The sequence below is a fragment of the Ochotona curzoniae genome, unplaced genomic scaffold, assembly GCF_017591425.1.
Source record: "Ochotona curzoniae isolate NIBS_2020 unplaced genomic scaffold, NIBS_Ocur_1.0 contig_2754, whole genome shotgun sequence".
NCBI classification, from domain to species: Eukaryota; Metazoa; Chordata; class Mammalia; order Lagomorpha; family Ochotonidae; genus Ochotona; species Ochotona curzoniae.
In genome coordinates this window covers 30,076,918-30,099,839 of record NW_024465582.1, presented here as the reverse complement: position 1 = coordinate 30,099,839, position 22,922 = coordinate 30,076,918, and the positions used below count along the sequence as shown (strand labels likewise).

Sequence of the window (22,922 nt, the reverse complement as noted above, 5' to 3'; positions counted from 1 at the left end):
TTAACAATCTAGAGAAGAAACTGTCTGGTTGGTTATGGCTGGTCCACAGCACGATGCTCATGTCTAGTCTTCCAGTTCTCTTCCCTAGGAGCCAAAGCAGAGCCCTGAGGTCACCAGGGCAGGAAGTCCTCACCAAATCCACCAACAGTTTAGGAGAGGGGACTGGCATGTCTGTAGGCATTGGCTAGAGGAGGTACTGAGGACACTCAAGCCTATGACAAGCTAATTACTAGGTCTGCATCTGTATCCCTCAGGGATTCCAGGCCCCTCATTTTGGTCATCTCTATAATTCTAAGTGAACATACATACACACATCTCTGGCACAACATAGCTGTAAAATTCTTTACCTAAACGTACAAGGAAAAGACATTCTAAACATCCGTACCCCAAGGTCTCTATTTTAAAGTTCTCTGCACTATCTTCATAAAATCCTCCTTAGAAATCTGATCTTTCCCGATCTAGTGTCAACTAGCTTTTGGTTATCCATTTTCACTGATGCTTCTAATACAGTGAACAAAGTACATCTAACCTCAATATTCACAGTGGTTATATTCCCTTATCCCAATTCTGTGGGGTTTTTTTTAAGTCATTCTCTTTTTGAGGGCCAAGATCCACAAGGAGCAGTACCTCAGTACTGCAGTCAGAACTTTGTGGGATGGACTTGGAGCTTTGAGTTGCCAAAGAAATATCCAAATATTTTAAAGTGCATCGGAGTTTTGATTGGGAAAAGTCCTTACCTTCACCTGCAGCCTCAAGTGGCAACAGGAGTCCATATTCAGATACACCCCACCACCCCGTCCAAAATTTCAGAATACACTCAACTCTTTTTTTCTTTAATACTTATGAGAAAGAAGTGATAGACAAAACAAGCAGGAACCACTCCTGACTTGAACTACATAGTACAATTTCCTTTAAAATCTGACAGGGTTGAAAAATTTCAAGTTTTAAGAACCCACGTAATTACATATGCATTTTGGCTCTGTTTCAAGTGAACAAATATCTAACAGAAAATGGAAGAATACATGAATTAGGCTTTCTCCAGTTGTTAAGTTGTCTGTTTTTTTTTTTTTTATTTTGTGGTCAGCTAGTATTAGAAATAGCTTGCCACTTCAGAGTTCAGGAGTACAATGGAAAAGAAAATGGTCCCATAGAGAATATCGCACTGCAAATTCTCCCTAAGCTGTACATGGCTGGAAAGATGTGCAGGAAATCCTAAACCCCAGACTACAATTCATGAGATTTCAGTTGTAGGTACAGTTTGTGCATCCTCTGACAATTCATTTATGCTCTTGGGCTCCACTTCCTTAACTCTACAATGTATAATCAAGGGACAGAAAGTGAACAGAGCAATAAGAATTAAGAATCTACTCAGGAAATTTAGGAAACTCCCTAACTTAGTTATAAGAATACAAGCAAAGAAAATTAGCAGGGAAATGAAACATCAATTTTTCTACATACAGGACCAGCGTTAGCGTTGTCTCACAATGGCTCAAGTTACTGCCTGCCAGTGTCAGTACCCCATGGGGCACTGGTTTGTGTCTAGCTGCTCCAGTTCCAATCCAGCTTTCTGCTAAAGGCATCGGAAAAGCAGCAGAAGATGGGCCTCTGATACCCAAGTATAAGATCAGGAAGAAGCACTTGGTTTCAGCCCAGCCCAGCCCAGCCCAGCCCAGCCCAGCTCTGGTCATTGCAGCCATCTAGGGACTGAGACAGAGGACATAAGAAATCTGTTTCTCTAACAAATTCATTTCAAATAAATAAATCCTTAAAAATACCTAGTGACAACTCAGTATTAGGTGTAAAACATATACATTTTACACCATAAACCAGAAAATGTCTACAACAATGTTCTCCCTCAAGGTATAAATTTATACACTAAACACTGATCTTAAGGTTAAGCTATTTAAATTTTCTGTACGTTATGGCATGCATTATTGTGTTGCCTAAGTCTTACATAAAATGTAAGATTTGCAACATAAATTTCTATTTATTAATGGGCATCTATAATCAAAGACAGCTTTTAGCACTAAACTTGAGAAGGAAACCCAAAGGGAAATGTAATTCATGTATTTACACATTTGCTATTAAATATTACCCCAGTTGGGCATGAACCAAAATCTGTATGTATATAAATTAAACGGCCCATTAAAATGTTTTAAAACTTATCATGTTTTTCACCCTTATTTGTATTTATAATTATACATTTCATAATATTTATAACTACATAATTAATCTTGTGAGCATTTTATTACTAAAGCTTATTCTTCGAAGTCTCAAGCCTTTGGGGAAAGTGAAATTATCTTCTAGAAAAAAAAGAGAAAGAATTTAATTGTCTCTAATTCCAGGTAGGTAAAACATGAATGTGATTCAGTCTCCCAGCCTTGCTAATGTACCACCACAAGAGAGAAAAAAAGGATTCGTGAAGAAAACCACCAGCTTTCCACTTCCTTCTTCTAGTGCTGAATTTGCTGCTGAACTCAGTTTTGAATTATCCCAAGAGTAAAACTCTCCTCAAGAATTATCAAGATTCCTGGAGTACACCATGAAGCATCAAATGCCCAGGCACCATTACAGACCTGCGTATCAATCTTTTCTGGGCCTAGAAAGGGAGGAGTAGGGGGAAACTACATTTGGAATTTGGAGAAGGGTAACCATGTTAGCACAGCCTGGATCTTCCTTTTTCAAAAAGGTTTTTATTTCTTTAGTTATTTGAAAGGCAGTGACAGAGCTGACAGTGAGTAGAAGGTAAAGTTAGAGAGAGATCTCCCATCCACCGGATCACTCCTCAAATGGCTGCAATGACCAAGCCAAAACCAGGAGGCAGGAGCTTCATCCAGGACTCCCGTATGAAGGGGCCCAATGACCAGGGTCATCTTCTGCTGCTTTCCCAGGGAAACATTAGGGAGCTGCACGGGAACTGGGGCAGCCTCAAGCGGAGCACAGATGGGATGCAGACACTGCAGGAAGCAGATTTACTCACTGGGCCATAGCATTGGTCCCACATTCTACATCTTCATAATGGAAAGCATCCTAGTTCCTAAGGCAACAGACAGAAGAACTCTGTAGTGCACTGAATGAAGCATGTTAGAGACAAACTGAACAAGAGCTCTGTCTCATGCCATGGGATAGAGTCACTTGTAAGCTTTTCAAAGTGATCTAGGAAGACAAATTCACAACATGCTTAATGCTGTTCGGTATACCCACAGCTCTGGGTTCTAATGAGGAGTCTGATGCTTTCTCTTATTTTGTTGGAACATAAAATCAAAACAAGAAGGAAAGGTGTTAGTTATCTTTAGTTTAACAGTGATCTAATCACTTTAGTAACATGGTTGTCCTAATAACGCTTTTAATCATTTACATGTCTGTAGCAGTGTCCCCTTTTGTTAGATTGTCAAATGCAGACTATTTAACCAGAATGTAGGCAGCAGATGTCTACACTGCAGAGGTAATTAATTCAGCCTTTTTGAAGGAGACCTAGAGAAGAATACCGTCTCCTACAGTTTTAGCACCTGCCATTAAACTTAAAAAACATTAACTCTGTGGCTCACAAAGGTGTACATACACCTGTCTTCTAAGCTAAAGGCAAAATCCTGACATCAACCATTGTTACTAAGAGACAGAAGGCAAGATGGCACATTAGTGACTCTGACTTTAAAAAAGAATCAAGTGCGGAGAGAACTAGAAGAGCATCCATGCATGCGCACACACACACACACACACACACACACACACACACACACACACACACACACACACAGCCTAATGTGCAACGAGTAAACATATCCTTTAGGAAGGATTTAAATTTTAACTTTAATTAACAACTCATTTCAAGGCAGGGAGCAATGCTTTCATTTTGTTTTACAATCTTATTGTAGTTGAATTAGTCAATTTTCCTCATCACCTTCTACCCTTATGGGCAGCCCAGACTGCTGCCATGACAGGAACCGTTACAGTACAGGCTTTTCGGCTTGAATTGTGGCAGAAGTCCTGGACCACTCCAGTTCTGCCCTCTAGAGAACTACCTTCCCTTCAGCTACACCCCAAAGTAGTAAATTAGCAACACTGCCACCAGCACAGCCACTGCACCAGGAGCTCAGATCTGTCAAAGTTTCCCTCTCTCTCTCTATTTATTTTTTACTGAAAAGGCAGATTTACAGAGAGAAGGACAGAAGGACAGAGAAGGACAGAGAGAAAGCTCTTCTATCCACTGGTTCACTTCCCAAATTGCTGTAATGGCTGGAGCTGAGTTGATCTAAAGCCAGGAGCCAGGAGCTTCTTCCAGGTCTCCCATGCAGGTCCAGGGTCCCAAGGCTTTGGGCTGTCCTTTGTTGCTTTCCCAGGCCTGAATGGGAAGTGGGGCAGTCGGGACACAACTTGCATCTGGCACATGCAAGGTGAAGACTCATCCCCTAGGCTATCACGCCAGGTCCACTTCAGTACTTCTATTCTCATTTCATTTGCTTTAGGAGTTAAGCATAGTTCACTTAGGCATGCACAGAAACAATCATGTATTTCATATAAATGAAAAGCAATATAGTATTTGTATTGTATTGTAAAAATACAGAATGCGTAACAAACAAGTCACATTCTATTTATCTAATAAAAGTATTAATGAATACTTGGTATAGATAAATACAAATTTAGGTAAAACTCAGAAAGGCTGCAAATTTTAATATATAGTATGCTCAAATTATTTTAAGATTTTTAAAAAACTGATTACAAATGTTGTCCTCACTTGAAAAAGTTTATTTTGGAACAAAAAAATTGAAAATTACAGAGTTTGTTCATAATGTGCATTTTTTATGAACTGTCTAAAGATCCCTTATACTTACTACTGCCCTTGAAGAGCCATGCCAGCTGCTACATCACCACAGCGGCAGTAAGAACAATGCCAGTCTCACACCCTCCTGACCTTATCAAACACACATTCTTTACTGCTCCCATTTTACAAAGAAAAACCTGAAGCCTGAAAAGATTGAGTTGCCATGTCCGCAGCAACGGGGCTGGAAAACAAAGAATACCAAATTTAGCCTATTTTCAAAGTTGAATTTATTGTTTGTCTGCTTGTTTTATTTTACTTTTTGTTTTTTTGGGGAAAATTGTAGGTTTCATTTTTAATGAAGTTATTTTATATATATAAAGGGAGCAATTCTCATGTACTTCACAGTATGGTCTATCTAGGAGCACAGTGATACTTGTCACCTGCACACCCTCCTCCTCCTTGCTTTCTCTTCAACATTTTGGATGCACATAGGGTGGGAGGTATGAGAAATCCAATTGGAGGCCTATGGAAATTAAAAAAAAAACACTCATCTAAATGATAGACAGACTTGGAACTCACTAAAGGGAGAGATGATGCAATAACGAAAAGGTGTAAGAAACGGAGCATCTGGAAGTGAAAACAGAGACACTGACGGGTTTGGGACTAACAGTAACCTGGCTGTTGATGTTATCCTGGCAAATTACTCATGGGCTAGTTTTATCATTGCTACAAAATGAGAGTGATAAGTTCTAACGCTATTTCCTTTTAGCTAAAATGAACTGGAAAAACTTTTATATAGGAAGAAAAAAGTGGCACTTGTGCATGATCACATAAATTGCATTCCATTGACAGTTTTTAAAACATTCTTTAAAGTGAGGTGGGCATTTTGCCCAGGGGTAAACAAAGTGTTTAGGACATGTCACATGTAACACGGAACCGAACTGCTGCTAACTCCAGCTTCTTCCCAATGCAACAGCTCCAGTAACGGGTTCTTGTCACTCATGTGGGAACTCCCCAGTTCAGACAAGACTTCTGTGGGCACTGTAATCAGTGCACGGGGCACGCGCACACACACACACACACACACACACACACACACACCCACACACACTCTTTCTCTCTCTATCCTTCTCCTTTCCCCTCCTCCCCTCCCTTTATTTCTCAAATACAAAGCAGAAATTTTAAAAATATTCAAATTATATATAGAAAATCAAGTTATAGTTATAACTTACCAGTGAAGTGGTTAACTTTTGGAGAGAAATTGGACAGCTACCATAAAATTTAAAATGGCATTTATTCTGGCATTTCTACTACTCAGGACCTACTAGTCAAATACACATGCAGAGTCACACACAAACACATGCACACACACAGAGATGGTCACTTAGCACTGTATATAGAAAGTAGAGACAATTTTATGGAAAATGGAAATTAAAGTTTATTTTGGAGCAGTTTGTTTGAAACCCAAATTTTTAAACGATATGCACATCCACAAACTTTTTAAGTTTCTTCTATATATGTGTGTGTGTGTGTGTGTGTGTGTGTGCGTGACTGCACTTGTGTGTTCCCTAAGAAAAACACTGGCGTTGGCTCTGTGGCATACAGGATTAAACCCTCCTCCTGTGATGTCAGCATCCCATATGAGCGCCAGTTTGAGTCCCAATAGTTCCAATTTTCAATCTAATTCTTGTTAATATGCCTAAGAAAGCTGTGGGAGATGGTCCAAGTGCCTGAGGGGAGGGGAGGGGTTCCTGCCACCTATGTGTCAGACCTGACTGGAGCTCCTGGCTCCTGGCTCCTGGCCTGGCTCGACCTAAGCTTTTACAGCTGTTGGAGTGAACCAACAGATGGAAGATCTTTCTTCATCTCTCACTTTCTCCCCCTCTCCCTATGGCTCTGCTTTTCAAACAAACAAAATAAATACTTCAAAAAAAAAGAAACAAAAAATGCCAACCAAAAATACAAATCATACCATCAGCTGGCGCTGCACTGAGCAAATAAAGATGCTGTTGGGAAAATGGAGACTGAAAATTAGACCTTCTATTTTCATACAAGATACTGCAATAAGTTTGTGGAGAAACTGAGATTATTTTGGTGCAAAAAATTTAAATTCATGCATGAAGAGTCTTCAAAAAAACTAATAAAAATTTTATATTATTAAAAACATATAGCTCTTGAAAATTTTTGCACAATAAACTTAACCTTTAATCCCACTGTTCCACATATTTATTGAAGTACCCTCATACACTTCCATACTACAATTATTTTTCTACATATATTCTTACTTTTAAAATGTTCTTCAACTGCATTTACCATAATGCTTAAAACACCTTTCCTCTCTTCTTACAGAACATATTTGACAATTCCATTGACTACCAGCAGATCACACCTTTGTTGCACCAACTGTCCACACAAGAATGCTCTACAAAAGAAAGGATATGCTAGGTAACAATCAGATTATCTCCCTAGGATTCTTGTAAAAAACTGAGTGCTAACCCAAGCCCCATTACAATGAACACTACTGTTCACGGCGAAACACAATAAACAGAGGTGTGACATGAAGCCTCCATCGGGCAGCTCCAATTGGCCAACTCACCAGCAGACATGGAACACACCTGAGTGGATATCCTTAAACAGTAACTCCCCAAGTTTCTACTAAGAACAAAATAGAATGAGTATCCTGTTTAGAGGGGCTACTGAGACACACAGGTCCTAGTTTTTACCTCAATGGAGCTTAATAATCAAATCAAAGTGAAGAACTAAGCTATAAAAGTGGAACTTTGGAGTAGATTTACGTGTTTTTTGCTCATATCTGAAAGCCTGAGAAGGCTTTGTGTATAAAATGACTGGAACAGAAGCATTTGGAGGCTAAATTTACAAAGACAGATAGGTATGAATACAATTCATGTTTCTAGTTTTCTTAGAAGCATGTTCAAACAACCTGATATGGAAGAGCAACGCATAAATATATGCCTGAATAAAACCACAGGGAGTTTACCTTTGCAGTTATGATGCCTAGCCAAAGACACAGAGTTGGACGAGAATTCAGATGACACGTACCACGGCAACCCTCGCCTGACATATAAGTCAATCCTGCCTCACTGAGACATCTCTCTGGGCACACGGCAGGGAATTAAAGGCTGGGGCTACCCTGAGAGTAAGGGTTCCTGGAATGGTACCCTCCCCGTTTTCACTCCATTCCATACCTAAACGAGTACTCCCACAATAGTCTGCCTCCAGTCTGTAGTTCACAGTTCATGGTAGTTCACCCAGCACAGTTCACAGCAAAGTCAGTGCTAAGAAAATCACACACACACACACAATGAAAAAGCACAACAGAAAAAGAGAAAAAGGAAGTATGTGCCAGAAAGTCAGAGGAAGGCAAGCTGTTCTCCAATTTTGATATTGCCAATTCCTCACAGGTTACTGCTCTCTTCTTTTTAACTACTTGTGAATTCCTCGATAAGAATAATTAATTAAGCTATTAATTATAATTATTATTATATGTATATATTATCACTAAAAATTTGCCATCACTGTTTAAAGATTCTGAATACACACACACACACACACATCAATCCCATAGAGAGTCACATAGGTAATATGTATGCAACAAAGACAATATGAACTTTCAGACTCAAGGTTTCAAGGTCAGTACTCTGTCCCTTTGTAACCAATTAGCAATCTGCAATATATCTCCTTTAATAGGAAGCATAAAACACCCCAGAAGAGGCTGGATGTAATTAATTGAGTAGGGTTAATTCTCAGAAATTGGTAAATCTATTCTAAGTAACTAGCAAAGGCAGCAAAAAATTTTTAAGAGTATTTATTTGAAAGGTAGAGTGTCAAGAGAGAGGAGGGGAGCTACACAGAGATCTTCAACTGATTCACTCTACACATGGCCTTTAAGGTTGGAGTTGAGCCAGGTCAAAGTCAGGGGGCCAAAATTTCCACCAGGTCTCTCATGGATGGCAGGGGCTCAAACACTTGGGCCATTCCCAAGAGCATAACCAGAGGGCTCGTCGGGAAGCAGAGGGGATAGGACTCAAACCAGTGCTCTGACGTGGGATACTGGCATCACAAATGATAACCACTGTGCCACAACACCAGCCCTAAGCAATTTCTTTTTTTTTTAAGAATATCAAAGTTGGAGAAGTTTTATGAGGATATAAAATAAAGGGTAAACAACTGTGCTTAAGATATACAGAAGTACAACAGGAGACCTCTTTGGTGGGCCATTAACTATCTCACAATTAGTTTTAGCATATAGTGGCTAATTTTATAATCTAATTAAAATTATATGGGAAATTTTATGAAAACACAACAGAGCACAAAAAGGCCTACTGATGAAGACTTCACTATCATGACGATTAAGTTACTGGATCCGTGACCCTGGATAAGCCACTCTTTTCCTTGGTTTCTTCATGCACATTCCATTGTTATTATACATACTGTAACCTGGTTTACAAGGAAACTATGCTCATTAAGTAGACTTGAAAACATTTGAAACTCCTCAGGACAGAATTCCTTAGAAACAAAACATTTCACAATGATAGGTAGGAAGAACAACTAACAAAATATTAAGCATACAGATATATCCACAAGAGAAAGGGAAAAATCTACTACTATCAATACTTTTTGGATTTGTGTCCAAATTATAAATTCAGATAACCTAAATATCATGTTCATGACAACTAAAATAATGAAGTTTAGATCTTACTTTAATCCTATTCATCAAGCAAGGAAAAATGGTATTTTTCCCTGAAGAATAAATTCCCCCAATATTCATGGTCAGAACATTGTTCTCAAAGCAAAAAGAATCCACAAAAATCATATAAGAAGTACTGCCTTAAAAGAGGTTCAATGATTCATAATAACAATAAAATAGTGCTTTGTTTACAGATGTTAGGAGGTGGGTGGTACCATGCGGACAAATAGCCGCAAAGTATTTTAATCCTACTCCTACTAAGCCACAAATCTAAGAGAAGAAGACCCTCCACAGAGCAAATTTCCCATTTTGTGACTTAAGGTCATGGCCTATTTTCTACCTCTCCTGTTTTTCACACTTGTCATACAAGAATGGAGGGCAGCTTGTCCAACTGGCCCATTTCCAGGCTGGGAGCAAATCTGAGGACAAATTAAGTGGGAGGAAAACTGCTGTGACAAACTGCAAGCTCATTGTTGATGAAGTTGCTCTCATGAAAAAGCTATTCGGAAGTCACAGAGTCTAAAGCTAACATATTCTATCCTGGTATTTCCTTCAATATCTTGTCCTTCTAATTTTAGAAACTCTGACATACATCATGGGAACATATCCATTTTAGTTTACACTACTGTTTTCATCGGTTCCACTTTTTCTATACACGAAGGATGTAATTTTTCTTTCTAAAACTGTATGGCTGCCATCCTTCAAATCAAACAGGATAAATGCAGATGTGGACTTTGGTTAAACTAAAGCTCAGCTAACAAAGTGCCCTTGAGGGATTATCACATGAAGTAAGAGAAAACAGGAAGAACAGAAGAAAGAGCATGTGAAAAGTTGGAAGAAATGGCCTATCATATTCTTTATCTCCAAACAACAATTCAATAAAAAGCCACAATCAACTGGCTCCTGGACAATCTTTGAGATGATTAGCTGGCCTGAAATTGCACAAGGCAGCAAGATTTGAGGCAGATGTTACGACAGAGTGAAAGACCACTTGAAAAATCCTTCAATACATGTATTTTGGGAGGGTCAAAGCACTTCTCTAGCTGAGTTGTTTACACTCCTGTGATTTAATGTCGGCAGATTCTAGCTTAATAAAGCTAGGACTGAAACAGGGAGCACCAAAAGAAACAGGACTACGAGGATTTTTCTCTGACACAAAACCTACATGAGAAGTACATCGCAGCACCATGAAACTGGTAAAAGAAGTCTTTCTCGCAGCTCTTGTAACAACAAGGCCTCTTCACAGAGGACTGGACAAGCAAATACTAGTATTCTCATACCCAGGTTACTATAGGGCTGTGCTCTCCAACACTAACCACATGTGGCTACTGAACCCTTCAGGAACTGGAGAGTTCATACTTCATATTAAAAGTCAAATATGTATGTGTGTGTATATATATTTATTACATTTTTTTGTTGAATCAATATGTATAAATATTGTAATATCTACCAGTAGAAATATTCTGAATTGGCACTTTGAAAATATTGAGCTGAAGAAAATAATTAAAATTTATTTTTCCTTTAAAAATTGCTATAAAAAATTAAAAAGTTTAAAACAATCTGTTCTCCAAATATTTAAATTTACATTGTTCTCTCTAGTTTATATTATATTTCTCCTGGATGCTACTGCTCCAGATCAATGAAAATAACCAACTACAGATACAAATACGGTCAAAAATTTTTTTTTTAATTTTACAAACATGAGTTCCAGTAAGACATGAAACATATACCATATAAGAACATTTACATAAAGCTTAAAAACAGATACAACTGAACCAGAATTCATTGATATCAAAAGCAACGAAGTAGGATCAGCAATGTATTAAAGAGGCTTAAGCCACCACCTGCAGCACTGGCTTCTCTATGAGCACTGGTTCAAATCTCAGCTGCTCCACTTCTGATCCAGCTCCCTGCTACTGTGCCATTTTAAAACAGCAGAGCATGGCTTAAGGCCTTGTGGTGCTATACGCAAATGGGAGACCTAGATAAAGCTTTTGGTTCCCAGCTACAGCACGGCCCAGGCCTCACCCACTACAGCCATTTGGGGAATGAATCAACACATAGAATACTGTTTTCTTTTTCCTTCTGCCTCCCTGTAACCATATCAAGTAACTAACTAAACAAATCTTAAAACAAAAGCAGGTGGAGGCAACAAGGGACAGGTATTTGCTCTGGTGTTAAAGACTCTGGGATTTCACATCAGAGCACAGGTTGAAATTAGCTCACACTAGGCCCTCAGTTTCTTACTGCAGCAGACTCTGCAATGCAGAGTCATGGCTCAAGTGTTTGGGTTCTGCCGCCCATATGGAAGAGTTGACTCCCAGCTTCAGCCCCTAGGAGTAAACCAACAGATGTCAGCTCTCTCCAAACAACAGTGACAAAATCATAAATCTACAAGGAAATGGCTACCATCAGTATCAGGCAGTAGGCAGTACGTACCAAGGGACTTTGGGCAGGACCATGCGGAACCCTTTCAAGCTCTGCAACCCATCTACTTCTTGGCTTGGCTAATATATTTCTCTTTATCTCTTATATCTACACATTCATGTTTGTGTACTTTTTTGTATTTCATATCTAACAATTCTAAAAGTTTTCTTAAAAAATGATCTCAAGCTGCTTTGATCATTTAAATTTGCCATATGAAATAATAACTTTGAAGAAAACCCAACAGAATAAGACTGAATGTTATGTCCTATATTTCAACTCAATATTACTAAAGAAATGGTAAAAATGATACGGTCCCGAACTGCTCAGTCAAGTCTGCACTACTTTCTTCAATGTAATAAATTAGAAAACTATGTCCCAATGTTTTAAGAGCATAAACAACCTATACTTTGACAATATTATTTATCATATATAAGTATATTATATCAAAGAAGTGAATATATTTCTAAAAAGTTGCAATGTGTTTGTCATACACAGAATAAATACTTGATGACTGTTTGCAACATTTAACAGAAACTTCCTGTGATTTTAGGATTGTTTATATCCTGAACTCTGACTAAATAAGCTGTAATGCTTTTCTAAAAATATTTTTTCTTATTGTGAATTATGCTCTCTCAAAATTTCTTGCAATAAAAAACATCTCTTTAAATAAAATGAAAAAATTCTGGAAATGCACAAGTCAGTTTACTGACATGGTGAATTAACTTGGTGCTTTGCATAACAAACAACAGTGTTTCATAAAACATTAAATGTTATGAAGTGCAAGAAGCACATTGTAACAAATGAGGTACTTTTCTCAACACAAAATGCTTGCCATCCATGAAACTCTTCAAAAGAAATGTTTTTTAGGACATAAATCTAAATTTAGAAATTTCTTAACCTCCTAAGAACAATGCTAGTGACCTATTTCAAATTTCAGTCATTTTTATGCAGAACTGAACTTACAAATGGAAAAAAGATCTAGAGATGAAGTGCATATACTCACCATGAACTTGGTTGATTTCTGAATTTTGGGAAAGGATTTCGTCTGCTAACTTCTGGGCAGTTGGCAAAACTTCGGTGTGGTGCACTGTGATCAAATACTGTACAAACTTCTGCAGTTGGTCTCTATTCATTTGAAAGAGAGTCTCTGAAATGGGAAGATGCAGTTTGACCTGATCTGGCTTGCGGATGCGGTATAAAGACAGCGCCACAACATGGGCACAGTAAAATATGTCCTTGTTTCCACAGCTGCAGGTCACTGAGGTAATCTTGCAACGATCAAAGCTGATGGCCACGTTGCAAACAGCTTCTGGCTCCGACTGTACTGCAGGTTCTGTCACTGTGCCACTCAAGTGGAAACCTATGTGAAAGAGAGGGAGAGGTTAGTTTCTGTATATAGTTGCTATGAAATACTCTTTAATTCTTTGAAATGTGTGGTATCTGACAGCAGCAAGAAAAAATAACACCTCTTTTACTTTTAAGTGAAAGCGTTCAAGCCCCTAACTAGTACGCCCACTTCATGTCATCCCGCCAAAAGCTAAGAACACACGATGAAGCAGTTTTTGCACTCAGATGAAAACACGTATTGCAGTAAGCGATCATCACACGTGTAGGAATAAGCCATCACTGCTCCATGATGAGTCTGCAGTGTACCAGACACACACCTGTGGGACTCACAATTTTGTTTCTTTTTGTTTTTTGAAAATGAGAGTCAGACTGCACAACCTCCTTCTCAAAGCTCTCACCATCCCCTCCACTTTGACTCAGGGAAGCCACTAGTGTGCACCAACACTGCAACTCGGATGGGGCTTCTCTCATAATCCTTAACCAAAGAAAGCTTGTATCTTATTCTTTCTGTAGCACGCACACATATATTCCAATGAAGTAATGCGTATGAGCAGCAACCACAGGAGGACTGCAGAGCCTGCCGGAGCTCATACAAACCAATCTAAATAACCTAGAATGATTCTTCCGTATTTCAAAAAAGGAAAGTGTTCTACACCACACACATGAACACATGTGGGACGAAGTCACCAAAAGGGAAAAACTGCCTTAGAGGCTATACACTTAATGAATCTTCCTAAACACCATCGACTGCCTGCCTAGAATCATCCAGAGATGAGCTATTTACCTCACCTCAGTAGCCATTCTTTCCTGGACAGCTCCATCCACAGCTTATAGTCAATAAAAACCAATCCCCATCTTGGCCTACTATGCCAAGCCCAAAGAACTGCTTTTATGTTTCAATGCCCAAACAAGGTAGATATAACTCCTTTTCTCCAATCATCTTTGATGCAAAGTTACTTGCATTTGGACTTTATAGTAGAAAATAGTTAATGATACTCCATATAGAACACTAAAGGAGCAAATTTTCACGCAAAAAAAAAAACATATGGAAATCATCTGCATTAATTTCACATGAATAAAGATTAATTAAGGCTAAAAGAAAGCACTTAATTCTTTGTGGATAAAATTAAAGTTAACTTTTCATATGTAAGCTTAAATTTTTGGTGCATTTTAAAGGGAGAAAGGAGCTATGTTATTAGACTGAAAATGTAGCAAGAATTTTTTAACAGTTGAACATTTTATACAAATATGCGTACATACTCAGCTAACTGAAAACTCATTTTAACTCAAAGCATTAGAAAATTTCTAAGCTAAAATAATCTGGAAGACAAGAAATAAACACACACTAAAAACCATTGCTTTCAGGGCACATTCTTTTTGGAAAAATATGTGCCCCGTGCAAGAGGCACTCAAGTAACTATTTCTTTTGTTGAAAAAGAATTTAACAGAAGCACTGGTGTAGTGCTTATACAAATACATCTCTCAACCCTCTCCTAAATATAAAGAATCCCAAAGGAAATTAAAGGCAGAAACCAAGGCAATGTAATGTTACAGCTGAAGGGAGGTAAGGGTTTTTGAGAAGTTTTTTTTGTTTTTGTTTTTTGGTTTGTCTTTGGGAAGGGGAGTTTTCTAAAGCTACGGCTAAAAACGCAGAAGTGTTAATATTTCTGTCTCTCACTAACAATGCATTCACTGATTAACTAAAACTACCATGGCTGAATGCGCAGCAACTAATACTCTTCACTGCGTGTCCCTGATAAAATAGATGAGCTAAGTGCCCTACAAAGCCTTGCCACAAGCCTTCCCTACTTCTGAGAACTACCACACCCATGCCAACACCACACACAGCAATGATCAAAAATAAAAACAAACTGCTTTAATTCAAGTCTTGCCTAATTTCCAGTACATATACTACAGGACTCACGATGGAGGTATATAATAAACTCAATTCAAAACTCAGCTTGTCTAAAAGATCATATTCTCCTTTTCCAACTACATGATTTTCTCAAAAGAGAATCCTAAACAGACTGCATCCTCTGAGCTAATTCAGTCCTCCAGCCCTGATTTCTAATACTAAAGTTTAACAGTTTATTAAAAAGCACTATCAGCTTTTGCTGATTATCACCAATAAAGAAGTTTCCATCTTTCAGAGTAATTATATTTTAAAGGAAAAGCTTTAAGTCCACCTTGGACACAGCTATTTTCAACAGAAACACTCCCATGCCTTATTAATATTTCAGACAATGACAAATTAATGCAAAGACCAGACTGTAAACCACAGCACAGCATACACCATAAAAATTTATGGAGCATGCATTGGATGGGCACAACCAAGAGCTCCCAGCAGCATTCCGCCCAGTACTCGTTTTGGCTTCTAGTTAACATACTTTGTTACACCTTCTCACATACAATCAGTACACGTCTGTCAGATACGAGTAGCATTGGGTATTATCATTATTTCTGAAAATACGACATTTATTCACTAAAGTAGCTATGTATCATGAACACCTAAACGTGGCACTATTGGATTGGAAAAAGAAACAATAGAAAGAAATCTAGCCTGGGCATTGCAGCACACACACACTAAGCCACTGCTGGGACACCCACAACCCACACTGTAGTGCCCATCTGAGCACCACCTGTTTCAATCGTGATATAACTTTCCTGATCATGAATTCTGACAGGTACCAAATCTTGACTCAGTTTTTTGGGCTCCTGCCACACACTTGGGAGATCTGGATGCAGTTCCAGGCTCCTGGCTTTGGCCTGGTACAACCCTGGCTGTCATGGTACTTGGGGAGTAAACCAACTCACAGAGTTAAGAGCTGTCTCTCTAATCTATTTTTCAAGCAGATGAAAAGAAACACTAAAAAATATCTTAGGTCGCATCACTCTGGGCCATATCAAGTTTCTATAGGTCATTTCTCTGCACCCTGACCATTACTACCAAGTAATTTCACAAATAATATTTCTGTATTTGAACATGCATAATTCAGGGAAACACTCATTACCCACCATTAAGTTCTGAGTAAGAAGCCAGCAAGCAGTTGTGATAAGCAAATTACGTGTGATTTTTTGAGTTAGATTCCCACAACTGCCAACTCCACAGAGTTCTTGGGAATATAAATTAGTCACCCCCAATATTTTCATTTCAAGCCATTTTTTCCCAATGCCAGTATTTTCCAAAACAAGCAAAATGGCACTAGCCCTCAGTTCTTCTTAAATGTTAAAAAAGAAAAAAACCTAGTCAGTCCTTCTATCCTGAAACCCCTGCCACCTGCAGGCCCCGACTGCCCCGACATGCCTTCAGTGCTGCTTCCTCAGTCTCTCTGTTGTCCAACTGCTGGAGTGCAGATAAAGTTTATCAGAGCCCTCTGTTGCTCAAACATCAACTGCAGCACCTCTGCACACCTTTGCTTACCTCACCAAGTGGGAGTGTAAATGAAGATTCTTTACCTATTTATTTCCTGTTGTTACTTATGGCAAAATCACCTTCAGAAACGCTTGGCTCTTCACTTTAGGGTCAAGGTAAAGGAGGAGCTCTGGAGACTAAATCTGGTCACCAGGGGCAAGAAGTGAGGAAAAGGTGTGCTCAGGTTCCAGAGGGAAGAGTCAAACCCCACCATGTACCGAGGAGTGCCAGCCCACTCCCTCCCTCCAAAACAAAACCTTTCTGGTTTCAATCCATTCGTAAGGTCTTGCTCCATGTCCAGTCTCTAATCTACTTTATTCTCACAGCAATCCTAAAAAGTAGGCACAGGCTCTCTTCCCATGACGCACATTTTTTTTGAGATTGATTTATTTGATTTGAACAAGATAAGACCCAGTGTGTGACAGTCTAGGGGCTAAACCCTCATCGTGCATGTGCTAGGATCCAATATGGGCACCGGTTCATGTCCTGGTTGCCCCACTTCCCATCCAGCTCCCTGTTTGTGCGTCTGGGAAAGCAATCGAGGACGGCCCAAACCTTGAGACCCTGTGCCCACGTGGGAGACCCAGAAGAGGCTCTTGGCTCCTGGCTTCAGATCAGCTCAGCTCCAGCCATTGCAGCCACTTGGACAGTGGCCCAATGCTGACCTCGCCAATAATCAACATAACCTGAATAAAGTCTTCTGGTCAAAATATATGTCAGTTAAACATTGCAATGATACATATAACTTACAAAATGTAACCCAAATATTCTAAGTCAGGTATGGAATGCTTAACTGGTCTGAGTAGAAAATGCTATTTTATACTAACAAAATTGTTAACTATCATAGTTGTTACTACTTACAGCTATACCATGCTATTTTAAGCAAGACCCTCATTAAAAATTAAATTATAAAAATTAAAAATGATTAATTACACAATATTTACTTTTACAATTGTTTTACAATGCCTCATGGGATTCTTTATAATTGAGGGCTCATTGTATATTAGAAACAATTAATACAAAGATATTTGCAACCACTTTATTAGCCCATTTTTTTTTTCCTAAGGCAAGGTGTACCGTGCAAGAGAAAGTCAAAGACAAGAGAATGCAGGATAGTGCAAGGTGATACAGGGATTTCAGAGAATTAGAACTATCTAAGCAATGCCAGTCCTCCTTCAAGTGCCATCATGTCTCAGATCAGTTATCTTAGTAACTAAGTCTCAATCTTCTCATCTATAGAAGGGGTAACTCCTATATTTCAGGCTGTTGTATGGGCAAGAACTGACAATAAAAGCTACTGCAACAAATACTTTTTCAGAGTGCCCGCTGTCTTCACGTGTTCCAGGAATCATGGCATTTTCTACATGTGCACTAATACCATGGCGTGCTGATGTAAGTGCCCAGGCTGACGGGATGCCATGCCACCTCCTACTATAAAAGACAGCATGTGCTGTCTTGTACTCATGTCCCTTGTACCCATACTTCTAAAATAATGTAAGTGCCATCATTTTTTCTTCTATTCTCACTTACACAGCACATTCATAAAATGCAGCTTCATTCCAAACAGAATGAAAGACTTAAGAGAATTAACTTGGCCTCAAAAATAACTATTAAGTTCAGTAAACAAATCTTTTACCCTTTGAAGATCTCTCTAATAAAATATTAAAAAATCTCGTTTATCCCTAATATTTGTCTTCCATGTGAAAATCATCACTAAGTAGAAGACGAATTCAAAGTTGGCTTCTGTGATATAGACAGCTGACCATTCATATTGCAGAAGAAAAAATGAACACAACTTCTCTCTTATAGCCTCACAAACACAGAAAAGTAGTCAGAGCACCCCAGGGAACACTAGGCCTTGCCAGGGCTCTAAGTCATCATTGCCCTCACTGTGGAGATAAATAGAGAAGGAAATTCTTACATGTGTACATAAAAACAGCGAGAGAACCCAGGGGTGTGCAGTTTGGCTCCAGTGCACACACTGAGGGATTACGCCATCTATATTGCTGACTGCTTCACAAAGCGGCCAACAACTTCTCAGAGTGAAGATGAAGATGAAGAAGACATGACCACCGGCATAGAATATGAGCTCTCCTGCCTGTGAGAAGGATCCATTAGTTAAGATACAATGTCCTGGGACCTACAAGATAGCCTAGCAGCAGTCTTTGCTTTGCATGTGCCAGGATTCCATATGAGCACCAGTTCTAATCCCAGCAGCCCCACTTCTCATTCAGCTCCCTGCTTGTAGCCTGGGAAAGCAGTGGAAGGCAGCCCAAAGCCTTGGGATTCCACATCTGCGTGGGAGACCTAGAAGAAGCTCCGGTCCCCTGACTTCACATCAGCTCAGCTCTGGCTGTTGTGGCCACTTGGGGAGTGAATCATCAGATGGAAGATCTTTCTCTGTTTCTCCTCCTCTCTGTATATCCGACTTTCCAAGAAAAATGTATCTTTAAAATATATACAGAAATTCAGAAATCATATCACAATGGTAACAGCTGTGAAGTCATATAGTAAAGGGATTTCTATTAAACTCTATTAACACTCTACAGAATGGCAATAAAAGCTCTAGAATAGCAGCTGAAGAGAGTGAAAAGGGAAACTGCTCAAGACAAACAGAACTGCTGATCACATTTAGGGCTCAACGGAGAGGTGAGAAATCAGAAACCAACAGAAACCAACGGGAAGGGTTTTGGTTTTTCTCCACCTAGACATATGTGGCATAAAGGTTGAAAATACAATATTACTAGTATACCCTAACTTATTGGAAGAGGGAAATCTATTGTTGAAAGTCAATCCTCTTACAATGCAACACAAAAGAAAATACATCAATGCAGTTATTATCTGTACCACAATTGTAGTCAACTAGAAATATCTATTAATATTTGATCAACAGGAATATCACACACTCTTTATTCACCAAAGTTCAGAATAGTGTTTATAATATTTTATATCCAAATCCTTGGAACCTGAGTGGAAAAGCTCAAATATCTCTTTGAGGCTCACATTTTTCTATGCAGGAAATCAGAGAGAAACTAAATGTCAAATGCTTCATTAAGAGTTTATTCCATAACACAATAAGATTCAAGGCACTACAAACAAAGGATTATTAAGGTCATTGCGGCATGTGGCAGTAACTTCAGGAACAGCGCCTGGTATATGACACATACTTTTTATTTACTGGATGAATGAGTAAATAGGTGAATGAACAAAAGTAGAATTCTAACTAACAAAAACTAAATACAATACCAAATCCCTCTATTGTAGTAACTATAAAGTGATGAAGTCTTAACAAAGAGAGATAAATCTATTTTTATTGGAAAGGCAGATTATAGCGAGAAGGAGAAACAAACTTCTTTCATCTGCTGGACCATCCTCCACTGCTTTCCCAGGCCATAAGCAGGAAGCCAGATGGAAAGTGGAGCAGGATCCCAGCACTTTGCAAGTGGAGGAGAAGTCAACTAAGCCATTGTGCCAGGCCCATGGTGAAGTCTTAAGATGTATGATGTATGTACCTTACCCAGGAAACATGCATACGGGTCTTCAAAAAGTTCATGGAGCTGCATGTTCTTTAAAAAACATGAGGGATTTAAATATTGTTGCACCTAAAACTTACATTCTATTTTCCATAAATGTTTTGAAACATAAGAATCAAACTTACTGTAGAAAATATTCTTGGGGCCTGGCGTGGTGGCGCAAGTGGTTAAAGGTCCTCGCCTTGCACGCCCGGGATCCCATATGGGCGCCGGTTCTAATCCCGGCAGCCCCACTTCCCTTCCAGCTCCCTGCCTATGGCCTGGGAAAGCAGCTGAGGACAGCCCAAGGCTTTGGGAACCTGCACCCGCGTGGGAGACCCGGAAGAGGCTCCTGGCTTCGGATTGGCATAGTATCGGCCCGTTGCGCTCACTTGGGGAGTGAATCATCGGACGGAAGATCTTCCTCTCTGTCTCTCCTCTCTGTATATCCGCCTTTCCAATGAAAAAATAATAAAAATAAATATTTTTTAAAAAAAGAAAATATTCTTGGTTAAAAATGTGACTTTTTCAAAATTTAAAAAAGTGCCACTAATATGAAATACCATTACAGCACAACTTATTTCTTCTGAAAGCAAAATAAATAAATAATAAATAAGTAAATAATAAATCAACAGACAGATTCAATGTTAGCATAAGCTAACATTGTGCTGGCTATTGGTGATAACACCATAGACATAAACCAGAAAATCCAGCTATTTACCTGAGGATCTAACCACAATTTCTTTTTCAATATCAAATAGCTTTTAGATAATGCTATTTAGGAATTATAATGACCTCATGCTGCTAAGTTTTAGTATTAAAAAAACTATTTTACAAAAAACAACAAGGAATCCCTGGGTCAAAACATTACTACTAATTTCTAACAAGAAATGCAAACTAAAAAAAGCTTCAAATGTGAAAGAGACTTAATTAAGTGGCAATTATGTACATAGTGGTTTAGTTTTCAAAATCAAAATGTGTTAGAAGAATGGCAGTATATTGAGAACTGCTTTAGGGAAGAGCCTTCCATTTATTTAGGATTTTTATGTATTTGAAAGAGAGTTGCAGTAAGAAACAAGGAGAAAAAGAGAAACCGTGAAAGAGAGAGAGAGAATATGAATGATTAGTTTCCACTGACTAACTTACTCTCCAAATGGGCACAACAGCCAGGGCTGGGACAGGATGAAGCCAGGAGCCAGGAACTACATTTGGGTCTCCCATGTGAGTGCAGAGGCCCAAGAACCTGGGCTATCTTCTGCCTTCGCAGGTATTTTATCTGGGAGCTGGGTCAGAAGTAGAGCAGCCAGGACTAGAACCATCAGCACTTGTAACAGAAAATCATCACGGGCAGTAACTCAATATCCTGCACTATAATGTGTAGCTTCAAACTCACCCCTAACTTGGGTGCCAGGGACCTAGTATAATTAACTGCTGCTCCCAAGGTGTGGATCAGCTGTAAACTGAAACTGAGAACAGAGTCAAAACTCAAACACTTGGAGACAAGATACAGGCATCCCAACTGCTATGTCTTCCCCCAACACTTCCTGGTTTTGAGAGGCAGGGAGGGGAAGCTGCACACTCCTCTCTGCTGGTCCACTCCCAAGTGTCTGGCTAGGTGACCACTTTGCAGACTCTGGAATAAGGAAGAACAGGCGTCAAGTCAGGCCTTTATATAACAAATGCTTCATCACTGTTCAAACTAATTTCTCTGCCAGAATATGAACTCTGCTGCTTCAGGTTGAAACAACTTTGTCTCTTCTTTCTAGGGTACAAAGGGTGGTCAGAAACTGGCAGAGTAATCACCAAGCAAGTATGTTTTTCTGCAAATGTTAGGACTGTAAACTATCGCAGAAGAGGACTGAACAGACAGAAAATGAGGGCTGCTGCAATATCTTCCACTGATCTTATCCTTCTCTCTCGGTTCTCTTTCCTCCTACTAACATTTTTTTTCAAATTCTTTCTACATTGCCCATCGCCACTAAACACTTTCTCCTTGGCCTCTTTCCCTTGCCCTTCATTCCGCTGTGATAGTTACTATTACAGAGGGATGTACAGCAGGAGGAAATTCTTGGGAAAGCTGTATTTCCTATCAAATTCCACCTGCATCCTTTATAAGCTAGCTGGGGAGCTCTGTAGTTATTCTAAGAACTAAGTTGTTCTCCCTACCACTGCTATGGGAGCAGTTTTGCGTGCCTACTTGGAAGACAGGTCTAAGTTTGTAAATGCACACATGCATACATTTTACATACTAAAACTTGGCATTTTATCATGCAAGAAAATTATAAATCTAATCAGACTAAAGAAAGATTAGCTTGAAAATTCTTTTCTAAAAGACTAATGCCCAATCACCTATTCTCTTTGAGAATGTGCCTGAAACAAATTTCATTTTTCTAAATAAATACATGAAAATTACATTCACATTCTTTTTGAGAAGGTCTCTATTACATCAAATCTCTCTGTGAAATTAAATCCCTCTGGTGTTAACAGTGACAACCATACTAATGGGATAATTTTTAAGGGGGAAAATCAGAAATTAAAAACAAATACCTTAAGGGAAAACTAAACTAGCATAATCAGATTAAATGAGGATCTCATTTCCATGATCATGATCTTACCAACAATACTGTATGTTCAAAAAGGTAGGCTTTCAATAATTTTGGAGAAAAATAAGTTCAGCCTGCATAACTGAGGTAAAGTTTATTCCTGAAACCACTAGCTTCATCTCATTGGATTGATGAAAATCTTAAAAAAAAA

At 38.9% G+C, this 22,922-nt stretch overlaps 1 protein-coding gene across 1 annotated transcript in view; it reads right to left on the bottom strand.

Annotated features, from left to right (window-relative positions):
* ZSWIM6 (zinc finger SWIM-type containing 6) overlaps positions 1–22,922 on the bottom strand; it is a 159,513-nt gene that overhangs the window by 53,713 nt on the left and 82,878 nt on the right. Inside the window, exon 3 of the mRNA XM_040977586.1 lies at positions 12,901–13,257. Coding sequence (XP_040833520.1) covers positions 12,901–13,257 — 357 coding nt within the window. The remainder of the gene's footprint in view (positions 1–12,900; positions 13,258–22,922) is intronic.